Source organism: Rhincodon typus, chromosome 2 (genome assembly GCF_021869965.1).
Source record: "Rhincodon typus isolate 14 chromosome 2, sRhiTyp1.1, whole genome shotgun sequence".
NCBI lineage: Eukaryota > Metazoa > Chordata > Chondrichthyes > Orectolobiformes > Rhincodontidae > Rhincodon > Rhincodon typus.
The window spans coordinates 137,081,697-137,100,699 of record NC_063333.1 but is presented as its reverse complement, the minus strand read 5'-3'; the positions used below and the strand labels follow the sequence as shown (position 1 = coordinate 137,100,699).

Sequence of the window (19,003 nt, the reverse complement as noted above, 5' to 3'; positions counted from 1 at the left end):
TGTACCAAATGCCTTTTTCACCACCCTGTCTACCTGCGACTCCACCTTCAAGGAACTATGAACCTGCACCCTAAGAACTCTGTTTGGCAGCACACCCTTGACCCTATCACTCAGATTTAATGCAGCAGTAGAAAACCAGAGAGTTAAAATGGTTCAGTATTTTCAATTCAGTAAAACTATACAATAAGAATGTATTTTTTTAATGCCTTAACTTTTTATCAAGTTGAATCGTTTATGTCGATCGCACTTGGAGAACGACGTTACCAGTTGTAAAAGGAGGGAGAGGTTTAATGAAATGGTCACGCAGTAATAATGTTAGCATTCTTTTCATTTTTGTGCTCCCTAAAAAGTTCGATTTCTAAAATGACTAACGTTCTAATATAAAAGTGGCAGTTTTATTGTTTCTCAGACAGTGAAAGAACAAATTGCAGCACGAAGTTCCAAAATTAAAGCAGCAATGAGGACAAAGAATGTTTTATGATCTTCTTCATTCCTGAGAAGCAGGTCCATCAAAATAGATTAGTCTCCTGATGCCAAACCCACAATTGAAGCTGAGAGCAGGTGATAAAAGACATTAATAATTATCAAATTTTCCTCAGTTAATCAAGCATTCTGCTGACAGAACAATCTGCAGTGTACACACTTTCAGGTGATGGTGCTAAAGGTTCAGTATAAAAGCATCTAGTCAACTACAGCACCTTCCACTTTATTCGGACCCTCTTCTGGCTGCCTGTTCTCAGTCAGAGACAGTGTGCTCTTGTGCTGTGCAGCATTATCTGTCTCTGATCCACAATGCCAAGGCTCGTTTTACCAAATCCAGGCTTGGAAGATCGAATTCCCTCCTATGAAGAACTGGAGAGGAGGGAAGTAGAGGAAGCAGATGACCGACCCAAATGGGACAACAAAGCTCAGTACATGCTAACATGTGTTGGATTTTGTGTGGGATTAGGAAATGTGTGGCGTTTCCCCTATCTCTGTCAGAGCCATGGAGGAGGTATGTAGCATAATACAATCTGCAAGTGATGCAAAGAAACACTTGTATGGGCATTTTCTGCATTCGTTTCAATAGACTCTGATCGCAAAGTGTGTCTATTAAATTGAACAGTACAATACAGATTGATAACAATTCTAAAGTGTAAGATGGACATAAAGAAGTTATCGCACAGTGATTGCTAGCCAACATAATTTTCCTGAAGTGTGAAAAATGTGAACTCGTCTGAGTTCACTAGAATAGATAGATAGATAGAGTGGACAGCCAGAGACTTTTTCCTAGGGTGGAGGTAGCTATGACGAGGGGGCATAGTTTTAAAGTGAGTGGAGGTAGATATAGGGGAGACGTCAGAGGTAGACTCTTTACTCAGAGAGTGGTAGGGGCGTGGAATGCATTGCTGGAGAGGGTAGTGGAGTGGGCATCATTAGGGGCATTTAAGCGGCTATTAGATAGGTATATAGATGATAGTATAAGGTAGGGGTGGAGGTTAGAAAGACCTTAGGATTAGGGTATAGGTTCGGCACAACATCGTGGGCCAGAGGGCCTGTACTGTGCTATACTGTTCTATGTTCTATGTTATAGAACATAGAACATAGAACATTACAGCGCAGTACAGGCCCTTCGGCCCTCGATGTTGTGCCGACCTGTGAAACCGACCTATGTTCTAACCTATTAATTTAGCAGCTTATGTTTCCAACTAAATGATCAGCTTCATTTTTTAATGCAACTCAGGAACAGTCAGCAAGGTGCTGGCTGTGACTTTTCATTTGCAAAAGTAATTCCGTGGTAGATAACATGAGAACAGGAGGTACAACCCAGCAGTTTGGCTTTCTTGAGATTTGTTGGTGCCTCTCATAAGACTGTAAATAGCAAAGTTAGCATCAGCAATATTTCTGGTAATCTCAAAGATCTGCTGAGTAACTCTGTGAGATTTATTAATAATGCAAGAGGATAGAAAAGAAATATCCAATGTGTTTGCACAAGGTTGAAGTGATTTTAAGGGAGCCAGTGCACCCAGATCATTCCCTAATGTGCTATTCATTGTGTTCCTGTGGTGTTTACATGTTGCTGCAGAGGTGTTTATTTTGGGAAGGACTATTACGGTAAAATTTTAAAATGACCCCAAGTTAAAATTCAATGTACTCTGCTGTGTATATTTCAATTGAATTTCCGAGTAAAAAATGGTCCACTGCAGCAAAATAATGTATTTGTCTCAAGACTGGCTAGGCATTTACAGTTTGGGGTATTAAACAAAACAAAAGATGTGTGCACATTGTTGATGAAGGAACTGGCATCATCAGGAAAATGGACTAAAATTGAATTTGGACTAAAATGGAGCAGAATGTAAATAATTCTGGCAATTTCTAAACTTAAACCAGGGATAGATTTGATGGGCCAAATGACCTCATTATGTGCCATAAATGATTTGATTAGCTAGATGTTATAGCTCACTGGCAGCAGGGTTGCAGGCTCAGGGAGCTGTAAAATGTTATTAGCAGCCTCACACTGCCTACCCTCCCACACCCTCTAACCCCTGCCCTCACTGCAATTGGAGCAGCGGCAGGGAAGGTGTAAGGCAGCCTAGCTTCCCTGGACAAATTAAGACCCTTAGGAGTTATGCCACATCTGGGATTCGATCAGTGGCAGAAGAGCTAAGAATCCTCTCTATAGCTTTCAACATGCTGGCTGTTCACAGGCTACAGGGGCAGTCCTTAATGGTCACCCCAGGCTCATCAGAGGGTCTTTCCACCTACCCAATTCCACAATATCCTGGCCTATCTACCCTGCACACTCCCACTTCACCCTCAACCAATCCACTCACTGTGGCCTTCCAGAAAGACCCTAATATCCTAACTCTGGCTCCAGCTCCTTAGTATTGGGCACTGTTGTAGTTCCAGAAGTGTCCATTGCTCCTGGTTTTGCTGCTGGGACCAGTGAGCTGGGAGCCATTTGATTGGCCAGCAACTATCCCTGCCCCAATGGGAGGCATGTCCTGACTTAAGCCAATCAATGTAGAGACAACTGCTGAATGCCTGTGAAACCCAACAGAGCAGGGGTGAGCTCACCAGTGACATTTTCACCTGATGGTCAGGTCACCGTTGCCCTGTGCTAACTCTATGACTTTAATATGAAGAGGTAGGAAAATTACTCATGGGGAAAAGTTTCTTCACACCCACTCAAGGAAAATCTCAACAGCAAAACAAGAAGCACGAAATATCCTTTGATTTCTCTCTGGTGTAATTTAGAAGAAAAAGTTTAGTCTATTTCATCTGCACCAGTTTTTCCCCTGAGAAAGCTGGAATTAATTCTACTCTCATGTGCTTTTCCTGTAATCCTATATCTTCCTCACTGCGTGAATTTACCTAATTTCACTCACAGCTCCAATTGTCTCAACAACAATTAGACCCTGTGAATAAGCAGAGATTTTGGGATTGTTCCCTTCCCAACCCCCACCATTTTTTTCTCTCCTGTTGACTCAAGCCGGGGTAAGGATCCACAAGAGCCAGTCACCCTCTTGCAACTCAACTTGTGCACATTGTATTAAGATATTTTCTGGAAGGAGTCACTACGTAGCAGCAAAGGCAAAGTCTGACTGTTTTCTTCCTCTCTCTGGTCAAGGGATGATATAGGCCATATATCAGAATTACCCATCCCCAAGTCAACCAGAACAATCAGTAAATCAGGTCAACCAACTCAACACAAAACATGATCGATCCTTCCAGATAACTTCCAGATCTGTCTTGTCCTTTTCCACATTAGACAACCTATTCAACCATGGAAGCCATCATTCTGCAGGCAACTTTCAACCTTGGCTGAAAATAAACAGGCTGATTGGTGACTTACCCAAGGCCTTTTTCCCAATTTCGACTGGGTTATAGCAAAACGGAACTTAGAAGTGTAGTAACACCAGAGTGTGTTACATACTTAAATAACATTACTTTCTGTAAATAAATGCAATTAATGCTTCAAAATTTAAATAAAATTAAAGCAGAATACCCTACAGATGCTGGAGATCTTAAATGACAAGAGCAGCAACTTAATTAATTGAATTTTAATTAAACTTAATTCTGGGGTGAAGTGCTTGAAAAATACAACAGACTGGCAGTAAGAGGGTTAATGTTTTAAGGCCAATATGGGTCTTCTTTGGAATTCGTAGAAATCATACCAACCTCAAAGTGTCAATCCTATTTCCCTCTCTACAGATTCTGCTGGATCTACTCAGTTTCTCCAACATTTCCTGTTTTTATTTTAAAATTTAGAGATCACCCATTACTCAAGCTTTTAGCTGGAATTTCCATTTGTGGAATAAGCTGCAGCTTGAGAGCAATAACTGTGAGGCCAGTGGAATGTCTCAGGACACCAATTTGTTCCAGAAATAAATTCAAGGGAATATCAAAACTTAGTGCTGAAAGGTAATTTTTATTCAGGGATGTGGACACCATTGACCAGGCCAATAATTGTTGTCTATTTTTAATTGTCCTCGAGAAGGTGCTCAATGTAAAGAAAATGCAATCAAATGTGAGAAAGTTTCAGGATAAAATGCATTTTGCAATATTAGCAATGGACTTCTATATCCATATGAAATTATTTTACATGCAATCTTAAAGAAGTTTAAAAAAGAGGTCAGATAGTGCTGCTGAATGAAGAATTTCATATCGGTTCATCACGTAAGCAATGCAGCACTAATTATAGATCTATCACCTCAAACCTCTTATGGTCCGGAATATCCAGTTCACTGCGATAACTTCATTTGAAATGGACAGAAGCATGACTATTCATGTAAGCCACCTTCTGTCAAACTTCCGGTCAAATTGGAGTGGACGCGTGAGAGTAACTCCAAAGAAAATCTGGGTTTTTACCTATTTGTGCTGGAAAGATAGGTGGATTAAGTTTAACAATATTTATCTGAACATAACATTCCTGAGAGCTAAATGGGCTCTTTGTCGTCCCTCGAATTCCCAGTTTTACATTGAGAGATGGTAGGAACTGCCGATGCTGGAGTCTGAGATAACAAGGTGTAGAGCTGGATGAACACAGCAGGCCAGGCAGCATCAGAGGAGCAGGAAAGCTGACGTTTTGGGCCTAGGCCCTTCTTCAGAAAAATGAAGAAGGGTCTTTTCTGAAGAAAGGTCTAGGCCCAAAACGTCAGCTTTCCTGCTCCTCTGATGCTGCCTGGCCTGCTGTGTTCATCCAGCTCTACACCTTGTTATCCCAGTTTTACATTGTTCTTTTGAGAATTTACATTATTATTTTTGGTGTTATGAAGTGTAATTACAATTTTTTTTAAAAGTTTCTTAATACTCAGAAGATTTACTGTGCCTTTGAGACCAAAGAAGGCGGAGGAAGGAAGCAAAAGTGGTTTTGGTATTTAATAGGAAGCCTTAAAACACCAGGTTTAGACAAGGGTTCGGTGACTTCACAGGCTTTTGTTTTTATGCTGCACAGCATGTAGAATTAAAATTTAACAAAACAAAGGCTCTTACTTGTGCTATTTTTTGTAAGTTGGTATCTATCAGTAAACACAAGCATTGTTACAAGGCTGTAGAATAAGGCACAGTATCTCGAAAGATAGTAGGTATCTAAGAACATCCACTGCAGTTGCACAATAGAAAACATTATAATCAGAGCAGTGAAGGCAAGGGGAAATTTAATGATAGTATATGGTATTTTGAAGGTTTAGATAAAGTAGTTAGAGAGAAAGTATGTCCAAGGACCAGAGGGCTGGTAACCAAAGGCTGTAGATTTAAGATAATTGCCAAGATAACACCAGGCAATGTGAGGAGGACTTTATTTTAATGCAGCATTTTGTTATGATGTGGAATACACTGACAGAAAAGGTGAGGAAGGCAGATTCAGTTGAGTGGCCCTGGGGGAACCCAAACTGAGTGCTACTGAGCAGATTATTGCTGAGCAGGTGCTACTTGATAGCACTGTTGATGACAGCTTCCATCACTTTACTGATGATCGAGAGTAGACTGATGGGGCGGTAATTGGCCGGGTTGGATTTATCCTGCTTTTTGTATACAGGACATACCCGGGCAATTTTACACATTGTTGGGTAGATGCCAATCTTGTAACTGTACTGGAAGAGCTTGGCTAGGGGAGCAGTAAGTTCTGGAGCATAAACCTTCAGTACTGTTGCCAGAATGTTCTCAGGGCCTGTAGCCTTTGCAGAATCGAGTGCCTCGAACCATTTCTTGATATCACATGGAGTGAATCGAATTGGCTGAAGACTGGCATCTGTAATGCTGGAAACTTCTGGAAGAATCTAAGATAGATCATCCACTTGGCACTTCTGGCTGAAGATTGCTGCGAATGCTTCAGCCTTATCTTTTGCACTGATGTGCTGGGCTCTTCCATCATTGAGGATGGGGGTGTTTGTGGAGCCTCCTCCTCCAGTGAGTTTTTTAATTATCCACAACCATTCATGACTGGATGTGACAGGACTGCAGAGCTTAGATCTGATCCATTGGTTGTGGGATCGCTTAGCTTAGCTCTAACTGCTTGGAGACTGCAAAACAATGTTTTACATGTTTTTCTGTCTAAATGACATACTTCTCTCTGACAAACTGCCTTTCTAAATGAACCCGTTTCTGTCTCTTCCTCCCTGTGTTATAGGAAAGTAGTAGGTAGGTAATAGATTTATATTTTTCCTCTTCTACACTTTTCTTTCAAATGCATTGGGCTATTCATCTCAAGGGTTATAAAAACCTTAGTTAAATCCATGCAAACAAACCTTCAGATGACTTGTTACCATTCAGAAAACTCAAAAATGAAATGAAACTATATCCTTCCCTTCATAGCACATACAAAGCAGAAACGCAAAGCAAATTTAAAACTATACATCACTTCAGAACTCAAGTTCCCAAACAATCGTCATATATTATGAACATTCAACACAAAAGGATATGGTGGCACTGGAGAAGGTCTAGAGGAGATTTACATGGATGATATTAGAAATCTGCGGGCACACACATGTCAGGAATGTCACCTTTGAAAACAAAAGGTTGAGGGACGACCTTAGGACAGTCTTTGAAATTATGAAAGGTTTCAACACAGTGGATACAAAGGGGATGTTTGGGAATGACTAGAGACCATCAATGTAAGAAGAAATCCAGTAGGGAATTCAGAAGAAATTTATTCAAAGAGTAGTGAAGATACGAGAGATAATTGTTGACTGTGCAGTAATGATGCATTTAACAGGAATCTAGACATGTATACAGGGGAGAAGGGAATAGGTGTTTACAATGTTAGGTTAGATGGTGGGAGGAAATTGGAGTAGAGCATAAGCCTGTAAGCACTTTTCAAGATGCAGTTAGATCTATTTCTTAGGGCTAAAGGGTTTAAAGGGTATGTAGCTAAAGCAAGAACAGGGGATTGAGTTGGATGATCAGCCATGATCATTTTGAATGGCAGAGCAGGCACAAAGGGCTGAATAGCCTTCGCTTCCTCCCATTTTCTATGTTTCTCTGTAATGAACTGATCATATAAAACGATTTATTTCTGTGCAGTATATTTATATAAACTACATGATCCCACATAACCGTACATTTATAATTCTTCTGTGTATTTCCAACTATTTTGCTACTGCTTTAGAAATCAAAATTACTGGAGGGAGCTCATTTTATGAACAATTAATTGCTACCACTAGTTTTGCATGTGGATTTTATTCTCGTGTTTTTCTACCTTTTAATTAGGTTTTAAAGCCATAACTGGCTTATAGGAGAGCACTTTACTTTGGTTTATTGCGCATTTTACAGTAGATTATTAACTCAGGCTTTTATACAACTGTTCCTACAGACGGTGCATAATGTGTTGGTGCCTTGTAAACAGCTGCAGTTTATACAGTTGCTGCCAACAGATGTAATCTCAGATAAGTTCAGATGAGCTGAGTTTTAATATGAAAATATGAGGCAAACTCTCCTGGAACAGACTGATAGTCTTTATCAGGTATTTTTCATATAGCACAAGGTAACAGCTTAGCTTTTTCTTTCCTAAGGTTTCTTATTCTTAAACTATTTCAATATTCCAACACACAGAAATTTCCCTCGGGGAAAAAGGGCCAACTTGTGACTCTTTGCTATCAATATCTAATCCAACGGCTTCACACTCTTCCAACTTCCCTCTGCTTTCTGCTTCCAGTATTTGGCAAAAAAAGATGCAGCTGTAACAAAAACAGAAGTTGCTGGAAAAGCTCAGTAGGTCTGGCAGCAGCTGTGAAGAAAAAAAATCAGAGTAAACCTTTCGAGTCCGGTGACCCTTCCTCAGAACTGGGAACCAGTTATTTCGGTTTTTAAGATGCAGTTATATCTGCCTCAGTCTGGTAAAAGTACCCTGTTCCAACAATCCATTGTGTGAATGCATTTCTGCAACTTCTGATCCTTGTTCTCTCAGATATAATTTAAATTTGATAAACATCTCCAATTAACAAAAAATAGTCTTTCCCCATTCACCCACTTCAAAATAACCAGCATTTAAAAATCGTCTACCAGCTCATTGCTTCTTTAGTCAATCAGAAATAATCCATTACATCAGAAGTCTCCTCACAAATATAAGATGTCATTTCTTGATTAATCTTGGGGAATTTAGACCACATTCACTGCATAGATTTATTGCCCATTGTGAATCATTTTTGAACATCCTGCCATTTCCCAAATCTCTTCTCTTCTTTCCAGGAGAATTCCATGTTTGAATGCTTCCAATTAGGATTCCACCCCATCACGTTAGCAAAATGACTCCTATTAATTGATACCTCAAACTACTCTGACAAACATAGATGTTCCCTTTTCCTCCTGATGTACCTGCCCACAACCTTTGACAGTGTTGAGCGTACCATGCTCCTTCAATGCACATGTCCAGCTGAGTAGGGCTGTTCCCACTCAGTTTCATTATTATCTTTCTAATTACAACCAGGAAGTACCTGCTTCTTTTTTTGCTCTTGTACTATTGCCTCTGGTATCCGCTAAGGATTTATCTTACATTCCCATCCTACGTCTTATCTCCATGCTGCCCTTTAACAATACCATCCAGAAACCCATGTGGGTTTTCACACATACATTGACAATACCCAGATCTATCCCACTACCTTCTCTCCCGACACCCCCATTATCTCTAAGCTATCAGATTGCCTGTCTAAAATCCTGAACTGCATAAGCAGAAATTTCATCCAATTAAACATTGGGAATACCAAATTCATCGTTGTCACTCCTGCCTCAAACACAGTTCCCCAGTTACAGATGCCTTCCAATCCTGCAAAGTGTCTTGGGATATTAGAGGCATTGCATAAATATAATTTGTTGTCATTACATAATAGGGAACCAACAATGACACACAATACTCTAACAATGATCTAATCAATTTTTTAAAATACGTATAGCATTGCATTCTTTGCCCTTTTTGTAACAATCCCTTTGTGAGGGACATTGCCAAGCAGCTTCTGAGAATTGATAGGTAGTACATCTGCTGTACTTTCTATTCTAATCTACAATGTATGAAATATGTCAAACACAACTTGCCTTTAACAAATCATTTCTTGCTGTCCCTGTGGATGATGATGCGGGGTGCGGGGCAGTGGTAGGGAGAGGTAACTTGCCTTGTGGAGTGGGGATCTATTGGGAGGAAGCTTGGGCTGCAGCAGCATTCATTCTCCTGGCCCACAAGCAGTGCTGTAAACACACTTTATTTCTCCCCTGCAGCTATCTTGCTTCAACTGCTGGGCACCATGAAGCCTGAAAACTTGATATATACATGACAGGCTTCCAGCCTTATTAACATACTTAATACCCTTCTTCTGGGTTTGAATTGGCTGCCCATCCCATATCATCTCTTGGTATAAGCTGAAAGTTGATGGATTGGAGCCATTTGCCAATATGCTTGAGAATCTTTTGCAATTGACATCCCTGCTAATTCCAAGCCCTCATCTATGTTAAAAATTACTTCCTAATACTTTACCTTAACTAATACCAGAGCACTTAGTCAATGATTAATCCTTTTCTCTCTTCTGCAATGACGCAGTTCTGATGCTCCTACAGACAGTTGTCAATGATTTTTCCGAACAGATTGTTCCTTTGATGAACTGATGCATATACACTTCTTTCATATCCTACGGTCTCAGTTTTTGTAAGGACTAATAGAAAATATTCTTTCATTATCTCTCCTGTACCTCCACCATCCATAAAGTCCCCCCTCCTCGGTGCTACCCACTCTTTAACAAATCTGTTATTTTTGATATGCTTTTACAAACCCTTAGTGCTTCTTCTCATTTTATCTGCGTCACTTTTCTTGCATTCCCTTTCAGATCTCCTGATTTCCACCTCCTCACTGCACCTTCTCATACTTCTCAGGATCTTAATTCAGCATTGTGACAGAAAACTTTTCCGTCTGCCTCTCTTTTAAGCTTCAGATTGATTTTCATTTCTCCAACATTCTGATACTCCCTCTTTTTACCTCAATACATTTATATTATACATTATCCTCTACATCTTACATTGGAACATTTCCCACTATGGGATCTGATCGCCTTTCTGTGGCGTCTGCCTGATTAATTTAGTCCATATCCAATTTTACCTCATTAAGCTTTACCCTCCTTTCAAACAATGGAGTTCTTAGTGCGGAATATCCCAGCCTCAGAGCCAGAATCTCTCTGCAAGTTTGCATTTTTCTCTGGAACTTGATGGCCGTGGAAGGTGCTTTCGTAACATGACCAAACAAGTTGATTATTAACCTATAAATCTTTCCAAGATGCCAATGGCAGGCAGTAAGATCAGGAGAGTCTCCTGACCCATCATGCTTGACATAGAGAGGCACCCATCTGCGACAGGTCAGTGACCTTTCCAGGGAAAATTATGGAAATACACGTAAGCATATGCTTCATCTGTGTCATGTGCCACTGGGCATGGAGAGAGCGGAAGAAAGAAGATGTTTTTACACTATTTCCAAATGTTCTCTTTTTCTCCGAGTACAAATTGGTCCAGTTTTCGACTATGGTCCTTTAGAGTTGTACTTTGATCACATACATTCTCTTGATTGTAATTTATCTTGTGATAATTTAAGTTACAAACATTATGTTCACATGTATCTTTGAATGATCCGCAGATCTCTACTTCGATTTCACCTCTGGTATTTGCTGACCTACAACACAGCAGAAATTTTCCTGATTTCCTTCCCAATTGTTAACTATGTCCATGGATAAGGTATTAATCTGCCTTTAGGTTAAATTGGCATTCAATGCTGTGACAGAATCTTTTACTAACATCACAGCTCCATTGCCATCTTTTCCCTTCCAATGTCTCATGATATTGTTGAAATGTAGGTAATTTGAAGAACTACAATATCATAGCCCTCCCGAATCGCAAGTGTTTCTTGTTCTCCCGTTTTTGAATCTTTTCTGTATTTCACAGACAAGTGTTCAGGAATCACCGTAAGCCCATAGTACAGCGGGCAGAAAGCATACAGACATCCAGCTGGTGGGCTGGCCCTTTCATTTTTGCCTGTGACCTTCTGCCACCTTCAAGATGGCAATCCAGATTGAGTAGGCAATTTATTTAAATAATTTTTCCTTTTCTAGTTCTGTTGTGCCCAAGGATGGACCTGAATTCACCATGTGAGGAACTAACACAGCAACGTTAACTGACCAGCACTATTTAAAAGAACCTTACAGAATTTAAATGTGACTTGCTGGTTTGCGTTTTCAGACTGTTGGTTAACTTCAGGGCATTTTCTAGTGTGTTTGACGGATCTGGAAAGACCATGTCTGCTAAGAAGGAGATTTTGTCAGTGTTGTGTTGCTGTTGTTTTCCTATAAACAGTTTGATCACAGTCATGAATGATTTGGTTAAACTACCTTCTGGAAGTTAAAACCAGATGCTGAAAATCAGAAACAGAAACAGAAATTGGTGGAAAAGCTCAGCAGGTCTGGAGAGAACTGTGGAGAGAAATCGGAGTTAACATTTCAGGTCCAGTGACATTCTGAAGAAAGGTCATTGGACCCGAAATGGTAACCCTGTTTTCTCTCCACAGATGCAGCCAGACTTGCTGAGCTTTTCCAGCAATTTCTGTTTATGTACTTTTTGGAAATGTTAGGTGAATTAGCAAAGGAAGACACCAGTCCATCAAGTCATACTTTGGCTGAAAACGGATATTCTCTCTGGACTATTGGTTCATGATCCTTGTCAGGTAGCCTCATATTGCCACATGAACATCATTAAGCAGACAATCAGTGTGTACAAGTGATAGCTTCCACTGTCTGGGCTGCTCAGGAGGAGATGTGTGGTACAGCCCTATGTACGTATCCAGCTTTGTGATCATCAGCCACATGCCAATAGCTGTGTGTCATGAGACAAAGGCACTTGCTATCACCTGGGCTTGTGAAGACAATCAGGAGCAGGAGCAGGAGCAGGTAGTGTATGAAGAGGAGGAAATTCACCAAAAGGCATTGACCACCAGTCCCGTTAGCTACCAGAGTTTCCAGACAGCAGTTCATTACTCTAAATTGCCCCCTGGGCAATTAGGGATTTGCATAAATACTGCCCCAGCTATGAACAATTTCTAAAATATTATTGTACTCTAAATAAACTTGTTTGAGAGATGCAATTATATAATGATGATATATAATGCTTTGGGATTGAGGAACAGATTGAATGGCTGTAAACATTACCATTTCGCACGTAGCTGAGACGATTATTTGTTTGGAATGTGCTATTGTAACTTACGGCATCATGAGAATCAACAACTGAATAAAAATGTTTTAATCCTATAAATTGTAACTTAAAGTTTACTTTAAGGATTATTGTACTGGCAAGATAATAATTTAAACATTTCAATTTAAAAGCACCATAATTCAGTTGCAGTAAATTTGTTTTAATTTGAATTTTTCGACTTATTTTGTAAATTATACCTTCAGTGAAAGATATTTGGCAATTTGCCAATCATTTGGTTTAGAAATGCAGGATTTTAGTCATGTTGCTCCTAATAGTTTTCATTTTAGGTTTTTACTTTGGAAGACTTCTTCAGATAAAAGTGTTTGCTTAAAAGACTGAGAAGTTATGAGAAATGTCATGCAAATAATACAACCCAGAACTAGACCCAAATAAAAGGTTCGAAGGGGAATTGAAGAGCAAATAAGGGAAGCAAAAAGAGAGAGTGCACTGAGGCTAGTAGCTAAACATCAAACAGAATTTATATAGCTTCATTGGGCACATAAATTGTAGACATTGGGTAAAAGGAGGAGTGGTCTGATCAGGGGATGTCCATGCGAAAGTAGGACCATTAACTAAGGTATTAACACTTCCTACTTTCTATCACTCAGTAACAAGGAAGAAGATGTAGTGCAGATCATAGAGAAAGAGGAAGTAATCCAGGCTCTTGGAGGGTTTAAAATTATAAGGAAGAGTGTTAGATTTGTCTGAGCTGAAAATTAATAAGGCTCCAGGGCTCTATGAGATGCCTCCAAGGAAAATGAGAGAGTGAGTGGAAATTGTAGAGGTACTGGCTATAATTTTTCAGTCTTCCTTAAGACTCGGGGATGGTACCATAGCACTAGAGAATTGCAAAAGTTACACCCTTGTTGTGAAAAAGATATAGAGATAAACACAGCATGACACATTAGCGAGTTTAATCTTGCAGGTGGAAAACATTCTGGAAATAATTAAAACATTAAAATTTAATGGAGAGAAGTGACTCATTTTAGTAGAAAAACACCATAGAGGACAAAGGATGAAATTCTAAAGAAAATGCAAGAGCATAGGGACAGGAGTGGTTTGTATATGGGCATAAATTATCAAGCTGGCAGGGCAGTTTTGTAAAGTGGTCAATGGAACATTTAACATCCTAGATTTTCGTAATAGGGATGGTGAGTATAAAGGCAAGGAAGTTATGTTGAAATGGTATAAAACACTGATTTGGTTTCAAGTGGAGTCTTGTGCCCTGTTCTGGACACTACACTTTGGAAAGGCATCGGAGAAAATGGAGAACAAATTTATAAGAATGGTCCCAGAGATGAGGAATATCAGTTATGATGACAGATTGGAGAATTAGCATTTTTTTCCTTGGAGAATAGAAGATTTAGAGTTGTTCTGATAAAAATGCTTGAAATCTTGACGGGTCTGAACAGAGTAGACAGGCATACACTGTTCCCATTGATGGAAGGAGCAGAAACAACAGCAGGCACAGATTTAAGGGAATTGGTGAAAGAAGGAACAGTGACATGAGGGGAAACTTTATCATGTAAGTAATGCACTGTAACGATCTGGAATGCACCGAATGACAGTTCGGGTGGAGGAAGTTCAAAAGGGAATTGGATTGTTATCGCGAAGACTGTGCAGGGTTACAGGGAGAAGACTGGGGAATGACACAATAATAGTTGCTCAGTTGGAGAGCCAGCATGGATGCAATGTGCCGTATTGTCTTTCTGGTGCTGTAACCGTTCTTGTTTTTGTGATCCTATTTCTCTTTTTATCTGGAATCTTACACATGAAGAATATGCGGTTGGGGCATATACCAACACAGAACCACAACCAGTACAAGTAATTATATTCACCAGAGGAACTATAAAGAACCATTAAATGATAATTATGTCATGTACTTGACCAAAATATTCCATATTTTAAGGCTATGACCTGTCCTAGTACGATAATTTTATCTTTCTACTATCTTGGCACATCCCAATGTCCAGTGGTAATATTCCTATCCCTGGGCCAGATGCTTTGGTTTTGAGTCCTGCAAAGGATTTGTTGGTCATGGGAAAGTACATTTATAACATGACCAAACAGGTTGACTTGCTGCCTGTAAATCTTTCAAATTCACTTGAAAGCATGCCGTGAGATAGAGATGGCAAACAATTGCAATATCCTTGCCCATAGTGTGGGCCAATTTAATGGAAACCAATGGCTCAACCCTTGGGAACAAGGATGGCAGCAAAGACAGATCACTTTGATATTAAGTTCTCATGCCTCAAAGTCCCAATAAGACTGGAATCAATACGTTTGGCTCAGAAAGCCTCATCCTTGTTCAATTGCACTGCACTAGATGGCAGTCTGATCTATAAAGAGAAGACTCACTGGTATAAAGCAGTTTTATACTGCTTGTGGCTTGTTAATTTTCTTCTTAGTAGGGAGGAGCAACAAGCCACAAACATAACAAGACTAATTAAGGTGAAAGGGAGAGAATGGGTCCTCCCTACTAAGAACAAAATTAACAAGACACAAACATGACAAGGCTATGGGGGGGAGAGGATGCAGAAGACATAAGAACAATGGGGAACAATGCAGTCAGTTTCAGAAGTTATTGAACTCCATTTTGAGACCTGAGGCTGTAGAATTACCTAAATGAGGTGCTGAAATGCAGGAGATGAGTTAGACATGGCTGAAAACCCTGCTGACCACAATGTGTTATCATTTTTTGTTCTGTTGAATTATTATCCTGAAAAGGCACACTGACAGACATTTAAATTGATTATTAAGTTTCTGAAATATTGAGATCTTTCTGAATCTTTCAAACTTGTAGTTGTCTTTGGAAGCACAGGGTCTGAAGCAGGAAATGTAAGAATAGTGAATTAAATGTCAAATTAGGTTCAGAGAGCAAAGTAAAGAGCAGGAAAGGAATTCAGAGACAGTGAAATAAAAGAAGCAGAAAGAAAGGATAAATAAATTGTTTAATATAAAAAAAACTCATTAGCAATAATTAAAAGATGAATGAATGGGACTCCACAGTCATAACAGTTAATTTTCAGTGCTTACATGGTAGTTTATCCACTAGATGGATTTGCCGAACTGTTGAAGGGGCACTTAGAGTCATAGAGTTTTACAGCACAGAAACAGACCCTTCGCTCCAACTCATCCATGCCAACCAGATATCCTAACTTAATCTAGTCCCATTTGCCAGCATTTGGCCCATTTCCCTCTAAACTCTTCCTATTCATATACCCAGCCAGATGCCTTTTGAATGTTGTAATTGTACCAGCCTCCACCACTTCCTCTGACAACTCATTCCATACAGGCACCATCCTCTGCGTGAAAAAGTTGCCCCTTAGGTCCCTTTTAAATCTTTCCCCTCTCACCGTGAATCTATGCCCTCTCGTTTTGGATTCCCCTACCCTGGGGAAAACGCCTTGGCTACTCACTCTATCCATGCCCCTCATGATGTTATAAACCTCAATCAGGTCATCCCTCAGCCTCCAATGCTTCAGGGAAGAATGCCCCAGCCTATTCAGGCAGTCCCGATAGCTCAAACCCTCCAACCCTGGCAGCATCCTTGTAAATTCTTTCTGCACCCTTTCAAGTTTCATAACATCTTAAACTGGAATAGACCATATCTGCTATTTATATGCATAAACCACTCAGCATTTAATATAATAAATTTAACAAGACCTTGACAAAGGTAAATAATCCCTCTTCACCTTTCACATTCTGTGTGCAGCCTTTCACAAGATTGACCATACCATCCTCTTCCAATATTAGGACGAAAGGTGATTAATCTGAAATGTTAACTCTATTTCCCTCTCTACAGATGCTGTCCAGGTCCTGCCCTTTTTGTTTTATGACAGTTCTAAGACTCATTGTCGTTTCCATGTCACTGTAAGGGTGTATCAGATTTATGTCAGTACCCAGAGCATGCTCAAACTCTAAGGTGTTATGAGGAATTATCAATAAAATTCCTGATACATTTTGTTTGCATTGGTCTCTACTGATCTCAGCACAATGCTCAAGATTTAAAAATTCAGAGAAGTGACAGGATTCCTTCAGTATCTCACCCATTTACAAAATCCCATTCTTGCTGCTTTTGTTTGTTGGTCCTTGTAGCATCTGCACTTTGAGTTTTCATGAGGTACATCTCTGATCAACTCAGCCATAAAGCTGTACTGCCAAAAAACACAGGTAAATTTTACGATTGTAGTCTGAGACAGATCAGTGCAAAGAGCTTTTGTTTTTTCAGTTGGAAGAAAACTAATGCATAATAACTTTCCTATGGTATGAACTTTGTTTAATTTCATGTAGTTTACGTTCTTTAGCTATAGTTTAGCTACTCAGATGTTCATTGGTAAAAGAGAAAAGACTGCTCAAGCATCGATTGATGGCTAAACACATTGTTTTGCTTATTTTGCTGGCAATATATGTCTGAAAACTGAGTCGACCAGCCCTTCAGCTTATCTTCAATTTAGCCACAAAATGTGATTACTTAACCAATTTTGTTAACTAATGTGTGGAGATATGGATTATGAATGAAAACTGCATTCCAAACTGCTTGCCATATTTGTAAGTTTGAACAGCAGCTATATCTTCTCTTGCTTTAGGGGAGGCAGTGGCCAAATGGCATTATTGCTAGGGTATTAATCCAGAAACTCAACTAATGTTCTGAGCTCCCAGGTTCAAATCCTTTCACAGCAGATGGTGAAATTTGATTTTGTTTTAAGAATCTGCTGATGACAATAGAACACTTGCAGGTTGTTGGGAAAACCTACCTGTCTCAACTGCTCTCTGAAATGGCCTAGCGAGCCACTCAGCTCAAGGGCAACCTTGAATGGGCAATAAATGTTAGCCAGCCAGCAATGCCCACATCCCACGAGTGAATAAAAAAAAATTTGAAGCATCCCACGTCAATCAGCAAGGATGGAAACTTGATCGATTAAATACTGACCTTCTGGTATAAGTACAACCTGGAATGATGCACTGATAGCCTTCTTTTTCTGTTGGCTGGAAGAATTCTATGCAGACTTTATCTGGGCAATCTGAAATCAGCTTACGGACATGCAGTGTCTTTCACATCAAATTTGGTTCTAATTGTCAATCTTCTACAGATAGGACAATTGGTGTGGGAAGTGGAAAGAGATGGTGTATTAAGAGGAGCTCTGCTGAGCCTAAAGCTAAGGCACATTGCTGAGGCATATCATCACCCCACCCACCTTCCCCAGCCTCACCCCTCCTTTCTCTATTTATTTCCCAGCTCCCTTCCCCCTCCCCATTTTTGAAGAAGGGTCCTGACCTGAAATGTCAACTTTCCTGCTCCTCTGATGATGCCTGGCCTGCTGTGTTCCTCTAGCTCCACACTGTATTGTCTCCGACTCCAGCATCTCCAGTTCTTGCTATCTCTATATCTCACATGGATGTGCTTGGTCTCACACTGGATGTCCAAATGTGTAACCCTTAACCTTATTTTGTATGTTTTACGCTATATTATAGTTACTGCAATGTTTAACTTTTAACTTTGTTCTTTCTTCCCACCTTGTTCTTAAGTATCTGTACCTAGGTACTTGTACCTAAGATACTGCCGTGTGTGGCAACATTATACACTCTTCACTGTACTCCTGTACTTTTGTACTTGAGTACACATGACAATAAAATCTAAATCAAAAATGGGTAGTCCTCCAGTCCCGATGACTAAGATTTTTCAGCAAGCACAAAAAGAAATTAAAAGATCTGTTCCATTTTTAATTATTAGCCTATTGTTTTCTTTTTTGCTAGGGGCATTCATGATCCCGTTTCTCATCCTACTGGTTCTTGAGGGTGTTCCTCTGTTGCATCTGGAATTTGCCATTGGACAGCGGCTACGCAGAGGCAGTGTGGGTGTCTGGAGTTCCATTCACCCATACTTGAAAGGAATGGGTAAGTTACCAGAGTTACAATTGCAAACAAAGTGGTCAGTATATCCAGGTTTACTGATCATTACTGAGTTAGATAGGACAGTCAGCTGTGAGTGAGGCTTAAAGAGGCTGCAAAGGGAAATAAGGAGGTTCAGTGGATGGAATACAATATGGTGACATGTTAAATGATCCACTTTGGCAAGTGAAATAATTTAAAAAAATAAAAATATATTTCACGAAGTGAGTGTTGGCATTCAAAAGGATTTGGATGGCCTTGTCCACAGATTACAGAAAGTTAACATGTAGGTGCAGCAAGCAATTAGGGACACGTGATTAATTAGCTTTTATTAGGAAATTATTGGAGTATAAGTTGAAAAGGTCTTACTGAAATTGTGAGACAACAAGGTGCAGGGCTGGATGAACACAGCAGGCCAAGC

At 39.8% G+C, this 19,003-nt stretch overlaps 1 protein-coding gene across 1 annotated transcript in view; it reads left to right on the top strand.

The window, feature by feature from the left end:
• Nucleotides 1-717: 717 nt before the first annotated feature.
• The window catches only part of slc6a19a.1 (solute carrier family 6 member 19a, tandem duplicate 1), a 44,790-nt gene continuing 26,504 nt past the window's right edge, over nucleotides 718-19,003 (top strand). Inside the window, exons 1-2 of the mRNA XM_020511565.2 lie at nucleotides 718-994; nucleotides 18,448-18,588. Of these exons, the coding sequence (XP_020367154.1) occupies nucleotides 793-994; nucleotides 18,448-18,588 (343 nt within the window). The 5' untranslated portion in view covers nucleotides 718-792. The remainder of the gene's footprint in view (nucleotides 995-18,447; nucleotides 18,589-19,003) is intronic.